This window comes from Myodes glareolus, chromosome 21, assembly GCF_982192425.1.
Source record: "Myodes glareolus chromosome 21, mMyoGla1.1, whole genome shotgun sequence".
Taxonomy (NCBI): Eukaryota; Metazoa; Chordata; class Mammalia; order Rodentia; family Cricetidae; genus Myodes; species Myodes glareolus.
Window position 1 is genome coordinate 20,082,285 of NC_142046.1, and position 17,138 is coordinate 20,099,422.

The following is a 17,138-nucleotide window of genomic DNA, read 5'->3' on the forward strand; positions in this document are numbered from 1 at the left end:
TAAAGTAGGGCCTTATAGAGGCCAGGTGAGGCCCTAGAGTTTTGGCTGAAGTCTGACTCACAGCAGGTCCATTGGGTCCCCAAACTCATCCTGTGGTTATTTTCCCAGTCCCAGAATGTATAATAGAGATTGATATACTTAAACTTGGCCGAATTCTCACAATGGTTCCCTGAACTGTGGCGTGAGAGCTGTTATGGTTGGAAAGGCTGAATGGAAGCCTTTAGCGTTGCCTCTGCCAAGGAAAACAGTGAATCAAAAGCAGCACCGCATCCCTGGAGGAAGTGCAGAAATGAGTGCCGTCAAGGACTTGAAAGATGCAGGCGTGGTGGTCCCTAGCACGTCTCCCTTTAACTCTCCCATCTGGCCAGTGCAGAAGACTGGATTATGAAGAATGACAATTGACTATTGAAAACTCAGTCAAGTAGTGAGTGACTCCAATTGCAGCTGCTGTACCAGATGTGGTGCCTTTACCTGAGCAGATTAACATATCTCTTGGTACACAGTACACATTGACCTGGCAAATGCCTTTTCTTGGTACCCGTCCATAGCACGTGCTTTCGGTTGGCCAGGCCAGCAGTATACCGGAACAGTTTTACCTCACGGATGTATTAACTCCCCAGCCCTGTGTCATAACTTAGGAAGGATTTTGATCGCCTGTCTCTCCCACAAAATATGTACTACTCAGCTACTTCCTACTGTTCTTCAGGACAGCCGCTATGCTGATCCCCAATTGTAATAGTCAATATTGTCAATTTGACAGGATCTATACCCTTCTGGGGGAGTTTCTGGATCGAGTTCCTTGAGATGGAAGACTCACCCTATGTACCCATGGCACCGTTCCGTGGGCTGGACCCAAGACCCAGTTAAAAGGGCAAGGACGATGAACACCGTCGTTTACCTCTCTCTGCTTCCTGAGTGTGGGTGCAGTGTGACAGTGGCCTCATGTCCCCACTGTCCGTCCGTCCCCACCACAAGGAACCATGCCCTAGTGAGCCCAAATAAACTCTTCCTTCAGCTGATTTTGCGGCAGGTACAAAAAAGACCCCACAAAAACAAAAACAAAACAAAACAAAAAAACCCCAAACAAACAAACAAACAAACAAAAAACTAACCAATGCACCAATGCCATCTCTCCTCCTCAGCGGGCCCTGATCATGTAGGTGGTCCTTGCACGTCTGTCTCTGCTGTGGTTCAGCACACTGTACCAAGGGATCCAGAAGTTGGGCAGCCTGGAGTGTCAGGAACCTTCCATCCTCCCAACAGAGTCATTCTGCCTGCTGACAAGCCCTTCAGAAGGCTGCCGAGCTCTGCCTGCCTCCCACTCCCACCCCACAGCTGGACTGCTCCAGGACAGACTGCCTCCCAAGCTATAACCTGAAGTAGCCTGCTGGGCTCCTATCTCAGCAATCACTAAGGTTGAGGACTCAGCAGGGTGGCTACCGGGCAATCCTACGCCCACCACAGCACACTGGCCAGGTCTGCCCATGTCTTCCAGGGCAGCCACTCCTCACTCAGACAGGGCTGGCGAGAGGCTGGGAGCTGCTCCTCTAGGGTCCTTCACCTCTGTTGTTCAACAGTAGGGGAACATTTCCCAGAATGTGCCAGGGAGTGTGGTCCTTGACCCAGGGGACTTGGGTACCTGGGAGGAACCTGGGTTTCCAGCAAAGAAACAAAAATGGGGCTGATGATAGGGCCTGGGACAGCCGGGGGAAGCCAGGCAAGGGATGCCACAGATGAGGGGAATGTCAGTTGAGTCACAGGACAAATATATCTTCATTTTAATGTTTTATTTGGAGAGGGTTAGGATTCTCATAACGTCATAAGAAGAAATCCAGAGGGGCCCCCAGTAATGCCCAGCCACCCGCATGGTAATGCTTGTCAACAATAAGATCAAGTCCCACAAGACACAGGTTGGTCACTCCTGCCCTGAAAGGTTTTTACTGTTTCCTGGGACAGAGGGGAAGTGCGTGCAATGAGTAAGAATGTGTGAATGTGTGTGCATGTACATACATGTGTACATATGTGAGTGAGTATGTTTGCTGGTGTGAGTGTGTGTGTGCATGTGCACACGTGAGTGAGCATGTGTATAAGTATATATGAACATTCTGTCTATGTGAATATGTGTGTATGTGTGGCTATGTGTGCATGTATGAGTGGGCATGTGTCTGTCTGTCTGTCTGTATGCATATGTGCATGTGGAAGGGTGTGTATCTGAGTGTATTATGTGAGCACATGAGCATGTATCTGTGCGTATTGCATGATCCTGTATATATGCACGCATTGTGCACATGTGCATATGAGTGAACAAGCATATGTGTGAGCACACGAACATGTGCATGTTTGTGTATACCCATGTTTGTGAGTGTGTATGCATGTGAGAGTGTGTGTGCATGTGTGTGTTTGGTGCTGGGCATTTTATCCGTTATGTGGGGCTGTGTACCCACCACCTCTGTCCTTCAGTGACAGTATTGCTCAGCACAACTGGGATCATCTTGCCACCCATTTAGAGTCACATTTGCTTCTCTTTCCTGACTCTGTGTCCTCTTATCTGTCCCCTTTCCTATAGTTTGGCCATTGTTCTTTTCATGCTGACCCAGGACCCTGGCTTGCTGCAGTCTGACAGCTGTTGCAGGCTGTGGTCAAGGATGGAGCTGCTGTGAGCAGCTGCTGTGAGCATCGATGCAGAGCCACCTTTCAGCTTTCACAGCTGCCTGCTACACGCCCAGTGCAGACCATTGTAATGTGACTTTTATCTGTTGTGTGTTCATCAACACACAGAATAGACCCTTCTCCCAGCAGGGCTGCTATCACTAATCTCTCAGGGAGTCTAGTCCAGAGCCGGGCAGACAGGGGCCTTACAGACTCTGTATCTCCATAGAACCTCGTGGGCCTGTGTGCAGGGTCTTTTAAGAGGCGACTCTGGTGCCAGTCTCTGGGATGTTCTGAGGGTGGTCTTTACTGTCACGGAGGCCCATTACCAAGAAAGGACCTCAAAGTGTCAAATGTGACTTCCCAAACACATGTCTGTCTTCATGTTGAGACCAAAGGAGAGACTTTATTTGCCAAGAGTCTTCAGAAATCAGGTGAGGTCAATTGGGATGCCTGGGTGTCTGACATCTAGCAGTGGAGGAGGAGATGCAGCCACAGAAGGCTATGTGAAGACAGAGGCAGGGAGTAGGGAGATGTGGCCACAGGCGAGCATCAGGAAGAGGGTGATGCCCAGTGCCGGCTCCGCAATACCTGGATCTCAGGTCTCTGGGCTGTATAGCTGCGAGACAGTAAATACCAAGTGCTACACTTTCCTAAGCACAGCATCCAGGGTAGTTTACAGGGCTGGGTTTCCTGCTCTACTCAGACACATTCCGTCAGGCCCCACTACAACCCTGATTCTGGGAATCCATCACACACAATCTTCTACAAAGAACGGTGTGTTGCTCGGCTTCTGTAGGACAACCCAGCAGCAGGCAGAGTGTGAGTTCTGAGACGTGCTGCTCATGGCCACTCTGGGACGAACCTCCCCCAGCCTCTGTGCTACCCTGTCCGGCTACCAACACCTTGGGCTGCCATGTCTTACACTCAGATCAAAATTCACATACCGGAAGCTGACTAGGTCCTTTTTGGGACAACGTAGCAGTTATCTGGGAAGACAAGGGGATGTCAGTGACTTGCTGAGCCTCCCCCTGACTCCCATCCCAATTCTCAGGTTGTCTGTGCCAGGCACACCACGCTGCAATTCTGCCTTCTCTGGACCCTTTCTGGGCCAAAGCAGGGAGCCTACCTTTGTCTATCAAGTCGATGATACTTTGTGAATCCAGTCCATATATTTTGCAGACGTATTCAAATCTTTTCAGGTAAGACTTCTCAAACTTTGGAATGCGTACTGGGGACAAATTTGGGACTTTGTTGGGGAGGGGTCCCAAGGCATCATTCCATCATGTGTCTAGGGCCCATGGGAGACCCCCAACCGGTGGCTGGGATTCCCGAACAGACGGGGGTTGGGTTACCATAGAACGCCAGCACGTGGGTCTTGGTCCCATTCTTGATGTTCTCCATGTAGAAGATGACGTACGTTCTGTAGTCAGTCTCTGAGAGCCACACTCTGTTTTCCCCCTCGTCTGCAGAGATAGAGGGCAGCACATCCTTTTCCCCTGGCACTGGGGCACCCCACCCCCTACTTCTGGAATGAGTGTCATGTGTAGGTAGCTTCTGCTAAGCAGGCATTGGAAGGAGCAGAAGATTGGATGCCCAGTACTGGCACAGGAGGAGACTGTGGTATGGGAGTATGGGTGGCTGGGTACATGGCCCTCATCTGTCTGTCTGAGGATGGGCCTTTGCGTGCTGTCTCCACAGGCCTCAGCATAGTCTCTGCCTTTCTGGGAGTTCCAGGCTGGTGATATCTAGAGACAGGGCCAGACTGGGGGCCCTTCAGTTGCCCCTAGGCTAGAGTGCTCTTGCTTTAGGGTTGGGGGTGAGTGTTTAGCAGAGTGGGCAAGGCCTCAGTGGAAAAGCTTCCTGGCCACCAGAGAAGGAGGAGCAGGGATCCCACTCACAAGCAATGGTGAATTCCCCGTTGGTCTCTGTCTTTTCACAGACCATGGTCACAGCCACACATTCTCCTTGCACCCTGGGGGACAGAGAGGGGAGAGGCTCAGAGCAAGCACCGGTCCCTTCCCCTGCCTGCATCACGGCAGGAGGTCATTGAGCCCCCAAGCTTAGCACCTTGGCTTCCATAACCGCCACAGCTCAGAGGGGGCCTTTCAGACCTTTCAGCTCCAGAAGGAGCACAGAACATAGAAACAGGCCAGGGCGCCCCTGACCCCATCATGATGATCCCCAGGGAAGGGCTGGTGACCGTTCACACACTGGCCCAGGCATGCAGGTGTGTGAGCGTATGAAGTTCCTGTGCGGCACGGGGACACAGTCTCCCCAAGTCTCAGCTTGGGGGGAGGGGCGGTGGACAACACACACATGAAATGGAAGTCGAACTTCAGGCTGCCGTTCTTTAAGATATTGATCTTTCGGATGAAAAGCCTCAGGTCTCCGTTTTCTCTAATCCGTGTCATGTTATCCGAGGCCATGAAAAGAGAGTTCCAGGTCCCGGAAACCTGGAAGGAAAGATTGAGTGACAGTGGGGGAGGGAGGGCTATCACAGCCCTGGGGCTGCTTGACCCCCATGCCCATGCTCCTGGGTGAGTCTCTGAACATTAGCTCCAAGCTGAGACCTCTTTTCGCCTTCCCAGCCCCGCCTCTGCCCTCATTCCTCTCAGGGTTCCTTCTGTACCCTCTGGCTGCCATCATGGCTGAGCTGGGAAGGGCTCCCAAGGCACAGACACCCTGTTTCCAGGCTGAGCATCCCACCCAGTCAAGGGAGGGCAGGTACTCTTCTTGAAGCCTAACCTAGCCCCACAGGGCTTGGCCCACCCTGGCCATGTTGTGGTTCCTCTGCACTGTGAAATCCCGGCTGAACTGCGCATTGGCAAGGCTGAGCACCAGGCCCAGCACCAGCAGTACGACCATGTTCTCTGGTGGACACCTTGGCCTGCACCTCACTCCCTTATGTCCCTTTCTGTTCTGTGGTTGACAGCCTCTGTGGACAGCCTGTCCACACATCCTGTGTCCTATTGGAAGGCTGCCAAAGACCCCCCCCCCCCCGCTCCCCAGTTAACTGGTCACATCCAAGAGCTGGCTGCAGAACCCACTTGAAGTGATGTGCGGTTGGTTCAGAAAGCAACAGGGGAAGTTAGGACGGGCAGGGTTTGGCCATCAGGTCCCTGGACCCAGGCCAGCCTGCTGAGACCATGGGAGACTCTGAGCCCTTGCTCTGTCTCTCTAAGCTGGGGGGAGGAGCTCAGAACCTAGGTGTTTGAGTCCTGTCTCCACACCCTGTCTGACCTCATTGTTTACATTGGAGTGAGTTTGGCTCCTCCCAAGCCATCTGCACATCTTGCAGTTCAGGCCTACAGCAGAGCCCGCCACCCGGCCCGGAGGATGCCATTGAATGTAGCCTGTGGTTCCAAAACTGCAAGAAAGAACCTGAGTGAGGAAGTGCTCGTGAAGTCAGCCCTGGAGTGATTGTGGAGGGGTCCTGAGAGAGAACGATGTTCTGGACTGTGAGGGTACAGTGGTTCGAGCACACAGATCAAAGGGTCAGACGCGTTCCCGTCCTGGCTGGGGACTGGCTGTGGGAGGCGGTGGTGAGACGCGTTCTGGAAATGTCTGCACAGCTCTTACAGCTGTGTTGCAGGACTCTGGCGCCCACTGCCTCCGGACACAGGTGCGTTGGTGGCAGCAGAGGGGAGGCTTTGTTCCTTTGAAGAAACAAGGCTAAGTTTGGCAGCCAGAAACTTTGGCAGCCGGAAGAGCTCAGCCCCCTCCAGGCCATCTAAAGGGCTGACACCCGCTGACTGCCACTTCCCTACTTATGTGGTTCTGCCATCTATGTGCTCTGGGCTGATGTGGTTCTGAGATAGAGGAAGGGTGCCCACCTGTCCCTGGGTACCTGGCAGGTGTCAAGCGTTAGAAACCATCATTGAAACCACACACAGTTAACATCAATGCTAAGTTCTTTGACTTCTAATCTCCCTTTCTGTTGATCATTTTCCTGTAAACAGGGATGGGGCAACATGACACCAGTGCTGTTGACTTTTCCTTAGTCCCCCAGCTGTGCTGAGCAGAAGAGCTGTCAGTCCAGCAGCCTTATAGATTCCCTGCTATTGGGCCCTTCTTGCTTGAGCTCCCAAGCTTTAGCCTGACCCGGGACTATCCCAAGCTATTTGTACTGGGCTTTTCCCTGTCACAAGCCTTGGGGAACTTCAGGTGACTCCAGGATCATTTCTACTCAGGTCAGAGATGGCCCACATGCCCTGGTGACCTCGCAGGACTGCTCGTGAGAGGTAGAGAAGAGGCAACACTGTGATCGGTGCAAACACGAACTTTATTTACACCACAAGTTTGCTTTGACTGGAAGGAAACGCCGGGTTTATATCCAGTTTGATGAGCTGCCTGACACAGCCTTTGCTAGCTACCCCGGTCTTGCAGCATTGGGTCCAATAAAAACCTTTCCTTGAGTGTGACATTTATTGTGGTTTGTAAGCTTGTTTGAGCTAAGGATTCATGTAGCCGAAGATGACCACAAATTCTTGATCATCTTGCCTCCACTTCCCAAGTGATGGCATTACAGGCATGTTCGGTTTGACTGGCCTTGCCTATATTTGGTGTGGGCTGAGCTGGTCACACACACACACACACACACACACACACACACACACGCATGCACACACGCACACACAAAAGAAGCAGGAGAGACAATGGAGCATCAGTGGCAGCAGAGGCAGTGGAGTTGGCATGCCGAGCTGTAGAAGTGGCAGAGCCACCAGATGCTTGACCACTGATGGCGAGTACGGCTGAGCAGTGGGCAGGTCCAGCTGTAGAACATCAGAGCCTCTGGCTGCATAGACACCTGCACAGCAGCCGCGTGCATGAGGGAGAGCCAGCAGCCGCTGCAGCTCCCTTTCTCAATCGCTGACAGTGGCCATAGTAACAGGAGGCCCCCAACTATTTGAGGGATCGGGCTGGTCAGAGATAAGAGAAGAAGTGGAGGCGAAAAGAGGCTGGGGAGCAGAAGCTGGAGGACAGAACGCTGTAAAAAGTCAGAGAGGAATTACCACAGGCCGTGGGCACTTGAAGCATTCGCAAGAGCTGTCAAGACTCCAGAGTCAAGGGCCTCAGACAGCACAGGGCCGGGAACTATAACACTGGCCATTGTTGAGAATTGAGGTATCCTCACTTTACAGGCTAAACAAAGCTATAATACTCGAAGGATAGAAGGGTCTGGCTACCTAAAGCCACCCAAGACTGTGACACTAGGGGGCGCCATCTCCTACTGCTCTTATCTGACAATTGATGTCTCTCACTGAGGTCAAACATGAAGAGAAACAAAAAGCTGCCCAGATTGGTCATTGAAGTGTACGGGTGGAGTAAGAGGACCCCAACCAGATGATTAACAAACAGGGCCAGAAGTTCTAGAAAAGGTGCCTCCCATGACCCATCTTGAGGGAAAGAAGGTGAGTGAGACTGGGCCATGGTTTGTGGGTACCACTCTTCTCCGTTTGCATAGACATAGATGCTCAATGAGCACACAAGGCCCACATCCCACTCTGCAGGGCTCCCTGCCAAGCAAGCCCTGGCTTTCTGTCTGGAGGTGGAGCGGGATACATTTCCTAGTCACGCAAGTTCCAGAGGGACTTTCAGCAAAAGGAAAGAACTGTGCTTCAGGTGGGCAATACGGAAACATCTCTAACTGCCTAGAAGACATGTCCAAGCTTCCCTTCTAGGTCTCTGCAGCTGGGTCTTGGAGCTCCGGCTGTTGGTGGGCATAGGGAAGGTGTTTTGCGGTAGGGGAGCATCTAGGTGAGCCACTCCCTTTGTGTGGCCACGGAGGTTCCTCCATGGCCTCTGCCAGATGCTCTAGTGCGCCCCCACGGAACACAGGCGTCCTGGGTCTGCTTTAGGCTGAAAGCACATAGGGCACAGGACAAAAAAGTTGCATGCAGTGACAAGTACAGGCCCTGGAAGTGCCAGGGTGACCCGTGTAAGACATTCTAGAAAGTTCTCTTGCTCTGTTCCATGCAGGCACAGCTATGGTCCTTATCCCCAAACCCTTTTGAGAAACTTCCAGGACTTAGAGTCGCCAGGCCTCCACGTCAGCACAGGTAAAGTGCTGTTAAAAAGATAATAAACTAATGCATTGACAAAGCCAAGGGTCTAGACAGGGGAGATTGCCGTGTGTGTGTGTGTGTGTGTGTGTGTGTGTGTCTGAGATCGCCAGCAGCTGGAAGTTACATGGTTGTGAACTGCCCGGCATGCGTGCTGGAGATCACACACACCCTATGGATGGGCAGCCAATGCTCTTAGCCGCTGAGACGTTCTTCATCCCCATATGACACTCTCATGTAATTCTCCCTCTAGCAGTTGAAGGAGAGCTATAACATTCCTAAGAAAACAAAACGATATGAATCAAACTCACCCAGCACCCTAAGAAATACTTAGCGTTGCTGTTAGTGTTAGGACGGTTTGGAGTGAAGGACCCGCCTCCCAGGGGTCATAGGTCGCGCCCCCAAATCGATGACAGGAGGACTAACGCTGCCGTAAGAGTCAGGAAGAAAGACAGACTGGGAGAGGTGGGGACAGAAATGCCTAGAACTTTTTCTCCAAATGACCCTAGACCCTGGTAAGTTGTCAACATTGAACTCCACAGCCCCTGAGAACTGTGTAGAGGTGGAGATGTGCCCATGCTCTTGGGCAGGAGTGGGTCGAGGAAAACAAGACTCTCTATAAGCAAATCTGTGCTTCAGACATGGGTCAAATACCTTCTAGTTAGCATCCTACCAAACCATGGCTCCCTGATGTTCTCTGAGAAATGGGGCAAACTTCTCAGTTTTGTTATTATAATGAAATACCTAAGGCAGGCTAATTTTATAAGGAAAGAAAAGTTTGTTTTGTGTTGTTGGTTGATGTTTTGCTCTTTGGGGGGGGGGCTCACCACCCAGCTCCCAAATAAATCACATGGAGGCTTATCCTTACTTATAATGTCCCAGCCTTAGCTTGGTTTGTTTCTCACTAGCTTTTCTTAAATTATCCCAATTACCTTTTGCCTATGGGTTTCTTCCTTTTCTTCTGTACATTTTACTTTCACTCTTACTCCATGGCTGGCTAGGTGACTGGGTGGCTGGGTGGCTGGGTGGCTGGGTGGCTGGCTGGCTGGCTGGGTGATTGGGTGGCTGGGTGGCTGGCTGGGTGGCTGGGTGGGTGGGTAACTGGGTGACTGGCTGGCTGACTGGCTGACTGGGTAGGTAACTGGGTGGCTGGCTGGGTGGCTGACCCCAACATCCTCCTCCCCTCGTTCTCTTATTGCTCCTCTTCTTACTCGTTTCTCCTTCTATTTATTCTCTCTGCCTGATAGCCCCACCTACTCTTGCTCCTGCCTCACTATTGGCCATTCAGCTCTTTATTAGACCATCAGGTGTTTTAGACAGGCAAAGAATTACAGCTTCACAGAGATAAACAAATGCAACATAAACAAAAGCAACACACTTTAAAACAATATTCTCCAACATGGTTCTGAAGGAGCAAGATCAAAGGGTCATACCTGGGGATGGAGTTTCTGCTGGCAGAGTCCCGAGAAACAGGAGGGAAGAGTGTGTGTGCTGCTGAGTGACTACGAGGTCAAGACAGAAATGAAGAAATTAAAGACCTTACTAGAATTCAATGAAAACGAATGTACAACATACCCAGACTTATGGGACACAAGGAAAGCATGCTAAGAGGAAAGTTTATAGCAGTGAGTACCTACCGCGCCAGCACGGTCTGGAAACACGAGTCTCGGCGGAGGGTATCCAGGTTGAATGAAATCCACAGAGCACGAGGTTGAGGTGAAACAGCAGCTTGTTTATTGTTCTGCTGGGGCCAGCTTTTATACCATGGCACCAAATGGGGAGGGGGCTGCGAAGGGACTGTCACCTGACCCAAGGAGGGACTCTCACCTGACCCCGGCAGGGATCAAGGAATAATCACATGCACTTAAACTTCCTCATCCAACTCCAGGAGTAGAGGGAAGTTATGATTCTCTGCAGATAAGCACAAATCGGGGCAGGGAAATATAACTCGGGGTAGCAATTCCCACAAGTACCTACATAAAAAATATGGAGAGATCTCATACTAGCAACCTAACAGCACACCTGAAAGCTCTAGATCAAAAAGAAGCAAACACATCTGAGAGAGAGATTCAGACGGCAGGAAGTAACCTGAGGGCTGAAATCAATAAAATAGAAACAAAGAGAACAATATAAAAAAAAAATCAATGAAATGAAAAGTTGATTCTTTGAGAAAATCAATAAGACAAACCCTTGTCCAAACTAACTAGAAGATGGAGAGAGAATATCCAAATTAACAAAATCAGAAACAAAAAGGGGGACACTGGGGAAATCCAAGGAATCGTCAGGTCATATTTTAAAAACCTGTACGCCACAAAATTGGAAAATCTAAAAGAAATGGATAGTTTTATCGATAGGTACCGCTTACCTAAGTTAAATCAAGATCACATAAACAACTTAAACAGACGTATAACACATAAGAAATTAGTAGAAGTCATTAAAAGTCTCCCAATCAAAAAAAAGGCCAGGGCCAGACAGTTTTAGTGAAAAAGTCTACTGGGCTTTCAAAGAAGAATTATTGCTAATACTTCTCAAATTAACCCCCAAAATAGAAATAAAATGAACATTGCCAAATTCATCTTAATGGACCACAGTCACCCTGATACCCAAATCACAGATTAAAAATGATTAAAGATGAAAAAGAAAGAGAATTATAGACCAATGTTCCTTATAAACATAAATGCAAAGTTACTCAACAAAATACTGCAAACCAAATCCAAGAATACATCAAAACTATTGTCCACCATGATCAAGTAGGCTTCATCCTGGAGATGCAGGGGTGGTTCAAAATATAAAAATTAGTCAATGTAACCCCCCATAAAAACTAACTGAAAAAAAAACTACATGATCAACTCATTAGATGCTGAAAGAGCCTTTGATAAAATCCAGCACCTCATTATGGTAAAAGTCTTGGAGGGATTAGGGAGATAAGTGGCGTATCTGAGCATAATAAAGGCAATATACAGAAAGCATTTAGCCCAAATCAAATTAAACGGAGAGAAACTCGCAATTCCACTAAAACCAGAAACAAGACAAGACTGTCCACTCTCTCCATATCTATTCAGTACAGTACTTGAAGTTCTAGCTAGAGCAATAAGACAACTAAAGGAGATCAAAGAATTACAAATTGGAAAAATTCTTTCTTTCCTAAGTACTGTTATCTGCAGATGAACGATAGTATACATAATTAACCCTCAAAATTCTCCCAGGGAATCCCTACAGTTGGTAAACACCTTGCGTCAAGTGGTTGGATACAAGATTAACTAAAAAAGGTATCCCTCCTATATGCAAATAACAAAGGGACCAAGAGAGAAATCAAGGAAACAACACTCTTCACAACAGGCACAAATAATACAAAATATCTTGGTGTAACTCTAACCAAGAAAGTAAAAGACTTGTATGACAAAAACTTCAGCTTTTGAAGAAAGAAACTGAAGAAGATATCAGAAGATGAAAAAGTCTCCCGTGCTCATGGGTTGGCAGGATTAACATAGTAAAACTGGCCATCTTCCCAAAATCAATCTACAGATTTGATGCAATCCCCATCAGAACTCCAACACAATTCTTTCCAGACCTTGAAAAGGCAACACTTAAATTCATATGGAAAAAGAAAAAAACCCAGGATAGCTAAAGCAATCCTGAAGAATAAAAGACGTCCAGGGGGTCACCATCCCTGATTTCCAGCTGTGCTCCAGAGCGGGAGCAATAAAATCCGCATGGTATTGGCATAAAAACAGGCCTGTTGATCAATGGAATTGAGTCAAAGACCCAGACATAAACCCACACACCTATGGACGCCTGATTTTTGATAAAGAAGCTGGAAATACACAATGGAAAAAAGAAAGCATCTTCAATTTATGGTGCTGATCTGACTGGATGTCTCCATGTAGAAGAATACGAAAAGATCCATATTTATCACTCGGCATAAAACTCAAGTTCAAATGGATCAAAGACCTCAGCATAAGACCAGACACTGAACCTGATAGAAGAGTGAGTGGGGATAGCCTGAACACAGGAGACAACTCCCTAAGCAGAACACCAACAGCACAGGCACTGAGATCAGCATTAATAAACGGCAAACTGAAAAGCTTCTGTAAGGCAAAGGACACAGTTAGTAGGACAAAACGTCAGCCTACAGAATGAAAAAAGATTTTCCCTAACTTCACGTCTGATAGAGAGCTAATTTAAAAATATAAAAGAACTCAAGAAACTAGACATCACAAACCAAATAGTCCAATTTAAAAACGGGGTACAGATCTAAACAGAGAATTCTCAATAGAGGACTCTCAAATGGTTGAGAAACACTTGAAATATTTAACATTCTTAGCCCTCAGGGCAAAGCAAATCAAAACTACTTTGAAAGTCCATCTTACATCTGTCAGAATGACTAAGATCAACCACACTAATGACAGCTAATGGTGGCAAGAGTGTGGAGCACGGGAACACTCCTCCATTGCTGGTGGGAGTACAGCCAGTTTGGAAATCAATATGGCGGCTCCTCAGAAAATTGAAGACCCAGCTATACTACTCTTGGGCATATATCCAAAAGACATGCCGTAAGACCACAAGGACCCTTGCTCAACTACGTTCATAGCCGCTTTATTCATAATAGCTAGAAATGGGAAACAACCTAGATGCCCCTCAGTTGAAGAATGGATAAAGAAAATGTGGTACATTTACACAATGGAACATTACTCGCTGTTTAAAAAATTGATAGTATGAAATTTACAAACAAATAAATGGATGGAACTAGGAAAAAGCATCCTAAGTGAGGAAACTCAGACCCAGAAAGATAAACATGGTATGTACCCACTTATAAGTGGACATTGTCTGTTAAGTAAAGGATAATCGTGCTACAATCCACAGACCCAGAGAGGCCAAGTAACCAGGAGGGCTGTGGTGGAGGGGGACACAGGGATCCCTCTAGCAAGGGGAAAGAGATTATGTGGGTGGACTTGGGATAGGTGGGAACAAGCGGGATCAGGCAAGGGAGGGAGACTTGGGGGGTGATGTGGAAACCTAGTGCATGCGGTAGAAACTCCCCAGAACCTATGAGGGTCACCCTAGCGAGGACTCCTAGGATGTGGAGGATAAGAAGCCTGGACAAGCCATCTTCTGTAATCAGGCAAGACGTCCAGCATTGGGATCAGCGCATCAACCCAGACACAAAGCTTTCGACCTACAACCTATCCTGCCAGCAGGATGTGCTGGTGCAATGGTGGCTCAGAACTTGTGGCAGTGGCCATCCAATGACTTGTCTAACTTGAGGCCCATGCCACAAGAGGGAGCCCATGCCCAACACTACCTGGAAAGCCAGGCACCAGAAGCTGGATGACTCAGAGACCTAGGGCAGAGCCAAACATGACTGGCAAAACAAATCAATGAAATGATTCCTAATGATATTCTGCTGTGTCATAGATTGGTGCCTAGTCCAGTTGTCATCAGAGAGGTATTCTCCAGAAGCTGATGGGAGCAGATGCAGAGACCCGTAACCAAACATTAGGTGGAAGCCAGGAATCCTGGAGAAGAGGGGAAGGAAGGATTATAGTAGCCAGAAGGGTTGAAGACACCAAGAGAACACAACCCACAAAATTAACTAAGCAGGGCTCATAGGGACTCACAGAGACGGAAGCGGCAACAACGGAATCTATGCCAGGTCCTCTGCGTACACATTCTGGTTGTTTAGCTTGTGTTTTCTTGTGGGACTCCTGCCAGTGGGAGTGGGAATGTCTCTGACTCTTTGGCCTGCTCTTGGGGATCTTTTCCTCCTACTGAGTTACCTCCTACTGATATGAGGGTTTGTGCCTAGTATTATTGCATCTTGCCAAGCTCTGTTGATATCCCTGGGAGGTCTCCTCTTTTCTGAAGATCTGAGGGAGAGGGGAGGTGGGGGGGGGGAGTAACTAGGAGGAATGGAGGAAGGGGAGGCTGCAGCAATTGGGATGCATTATGAGAGAATAATAATAATAATAGAGGTGTGTGTTTTCATTCTAGACTGGGGACAGTGTTTTGATTATTATTCCAGCTATTCGGGAGATTAAAGTGGGAGAACTGCAGGGCGGTGGTGGCACACGCCTTTAATCCCAGCACTCGGGAGGCAGAGGCAGGCAGATCTCCGTGGGTTCAAGGCCAGCCTGGTCTATAAGAGCTAATTCTACGACAGGCACCAAAGCTATAGAGAAACCTTGTCTCGAAAAAAACCAAAAACCTAAAAAACAACAAAGTGGGAGAATTTTTTACATTTAGGAGTTTGAGTTCAACTGAGGCAACTTAAAATGACAAACTTGAAGCAAAACAAAGAAAGTCATTGGGAGTCTGGGGCGTGGCTCAGTTGGTAGAGTGCTTGCCTGGGTCCTATCCCATCTACATGGTGTGTATGGGGAGGTAGGGTTGCGGAAAATCCTGTAATCTCAGCGCTCGGGATGTAGGCACAGGAGAATCAGAAGTTCAAAGTCATTCTCTGTGGCACGCCCCTTGACCAGCAAGGAAGAACGACCACGAATCGAGGATTCTTCTCACATCACACTTTATTGGAGCCTCTTGGTTGAAGGGAGAGCGGGAAGCGAAAGAGAGAGAAGCCCAAGCGGCAGCTGCTTTTCTAGGGTGGAGGGACTCGGATACTGTCCTGATTGGTGAATACCACTCTGCTGGTGTCCGGGGCCTCGAGATTGGCCAGGGACAAGGCTCAGTTATGCAAATGTAGGCAAAGGGTGCTCAGCCTCACGTGGCAACATCAAACAAGGATTTGTTTACCCCCAAGCTGCAGGACCACCTGCGCCATATTGTAATGGCGATATCCGGACGGCTCCTTACAATTCTCTGTTACACAACAAGTTTGACGCCAGCCTGGTCAACACAGAGTCACAGCCGAGAAACAACTAAAAGGCCCCCAGGATTGAGCCATGGAGCTGCACCCTAATGAATAAGCTAATCTGATCACCCCCCCCCCACACACACACACACTAAGACCCCTATGAGCCCACAGCTGGATTGTTTCTACCCTTAGAATACACTGATTGCCTTGGGGACTAAATTCCAGGCTGAGTTTGGTGAACACGTTCTTTGCGCAGCAGATAACAGTAAGCCGAAATTGACGGGGACTCTGACAATATGGCATCAGCGCTGCTGACTGTGGAAAGCAGCTGGGTAATGGAGCTTAGCCATTGCCGTAGGGAGAGCCTCCTGTGTAGGAAGGTGTGCGCCTCAGCCGTCTGTGCTAGAAGAGTGTCCAGGTGGAGGAAAGGGAGAGGAGATGGTGGATTACATGAGGCAGTGAGGGTCAGACACTGGCATGGAAGTGCCCACCTTCCTGAGGATGGAGTTGGGCACCAGAGTTCACCTGTTTGCTGGCTTCAGACACAACAGACTCAATTGTGAAGAAAGGAATCCACCTCTAGGTGGAGACACGCTCTGGCTTCCTCCATCCAGGTTTGATTTAGTGGGCAGGTCAGGGACCTGGCTCAGGGGACCACCCCAGGAATGTGGGCCACCCTAGAATATAGTACCTTTCCTTCCCAGAATTCTTTCCTGCTAGGAATGACCTACCATTCTGAGTGCTGACTCAGGAGGGTGTAAATATTTTTTTCTCCGAGACTGTGTAGTCCTGGCTGTCCTGGAACTAGCGCTATAGATCAGGCTGGCTTCGAACTCACGGAGATCTGCTTGCCTCTGTCTCTTAAGTGCTGGAACTAAAGGCAGGCACTACCACCATCCAGCTTTTCTTCTCATCTTTTTCTTTTGGATTCTGACTGGAGCCTAAGGATGTGTTTAAACTCCTTAAGTCACACTTTGGGTGTCTTAGTTAGGATTTCCATTGCTGTGAAGAGACACCATGACCATGGCAACCCTTATAAGGAAAGCAGTTAATTGGGGTGGCTTGCTTACAATTTCAGAGGTTCAGTCCATTATCGTCATGGTGGGGAGCATGGCGGCACGCAGGCAGGAGTGGTACTGGCTACATCTTGATCCAGAATGCTATAGGAACTAGTATGGCACTGGGCAGTATCTGGAACAAAGGCGACTTCAAAGCCCGCCCTCCCTCAGTGACACACTTTCTCTAACAAGGCCTTACCTATTCTAACAAAGCCACACCTCCAAATAGTGCCACTCCCTGTGAGCTTGTGGAGGCCAATTACATTCAAACTACTGCACTGGGTTTCCTTACTTTTCAAGGGTAGAACGAACAAACAAATAAATACAGAGTTATGTTATAATCACACAGAGCTGTCTGGTGATAGTGGGTTCGTATGGTGTCTAAAATGAAACCCCGTGCTTCTATCAGCAGGCAAAGAACACACAAACAAGAGTCTGAGAAAGTGTAAGAAGGGCTTCACTCTTTAGATTCATCAATAGTGTCTCCAGAAGGACGGGGAGGGCACCTCTCTGTCATACAAGACACACAGCACACATGCCACCCCGAACCCTCTC

The 17,138-nt window shown here is 48.8% G+C and overlaps 1 protein-coding gene across 1 annotated transcript; it reads right to left on the reverse strand.

The window, feature by feature from the left end:
* Positions 1-3,475: 3,475 nt before the first annotated feature.
* Lcn9 (lipocalin 9) lies at positions 3,476-5,517 on the reverse strand. Its single transcript, XM_048452757.3, has 6 exons — positions 5,422-5,517; positions 4,969-5,105; positions 4,551-4,624; positions 4,005-4,115; positions 3,779-3,880; positions 3,476-3,638 (listed from the first exon to the last, which is right to left on the reverse strand). The coding sequence occupies exons 1-6, from the start codon at positions 5,515-5,517 to the stop codon at positions 3,607-3,609; spliced, it is 552 nt and encodes a 183-aa protein (XP_048308714.3). The 3' UTR covers positions 3,476-3,606.
* Positions 5,518-17,138: the final 11,621 nt, after the last annotated feature.

Coding starts and splice junctions, on each gene's coding strand:
- Lcn9 (XM_048452757.3), bottom strand. CDS start 5,517: ATGGTCGTACTGCTGGTGCTGGGCCTGGTGCTCAGCCTTGCCAATGCG. Junction 4,116..4,550: donor CGGGGAATTCACCATTGCTT/GTGAGTGGGATC, acceptor CTATCTCTGCAG/ACGAGGGGGAAAACAGAGTG. Junction 3,881..4,004: donor CCACGTGCTGGCGTTCTATG/GTAACCCAACCC, acceptor ATTTGTCCCCAG/TACGCATTCCAAAGTTTGAG.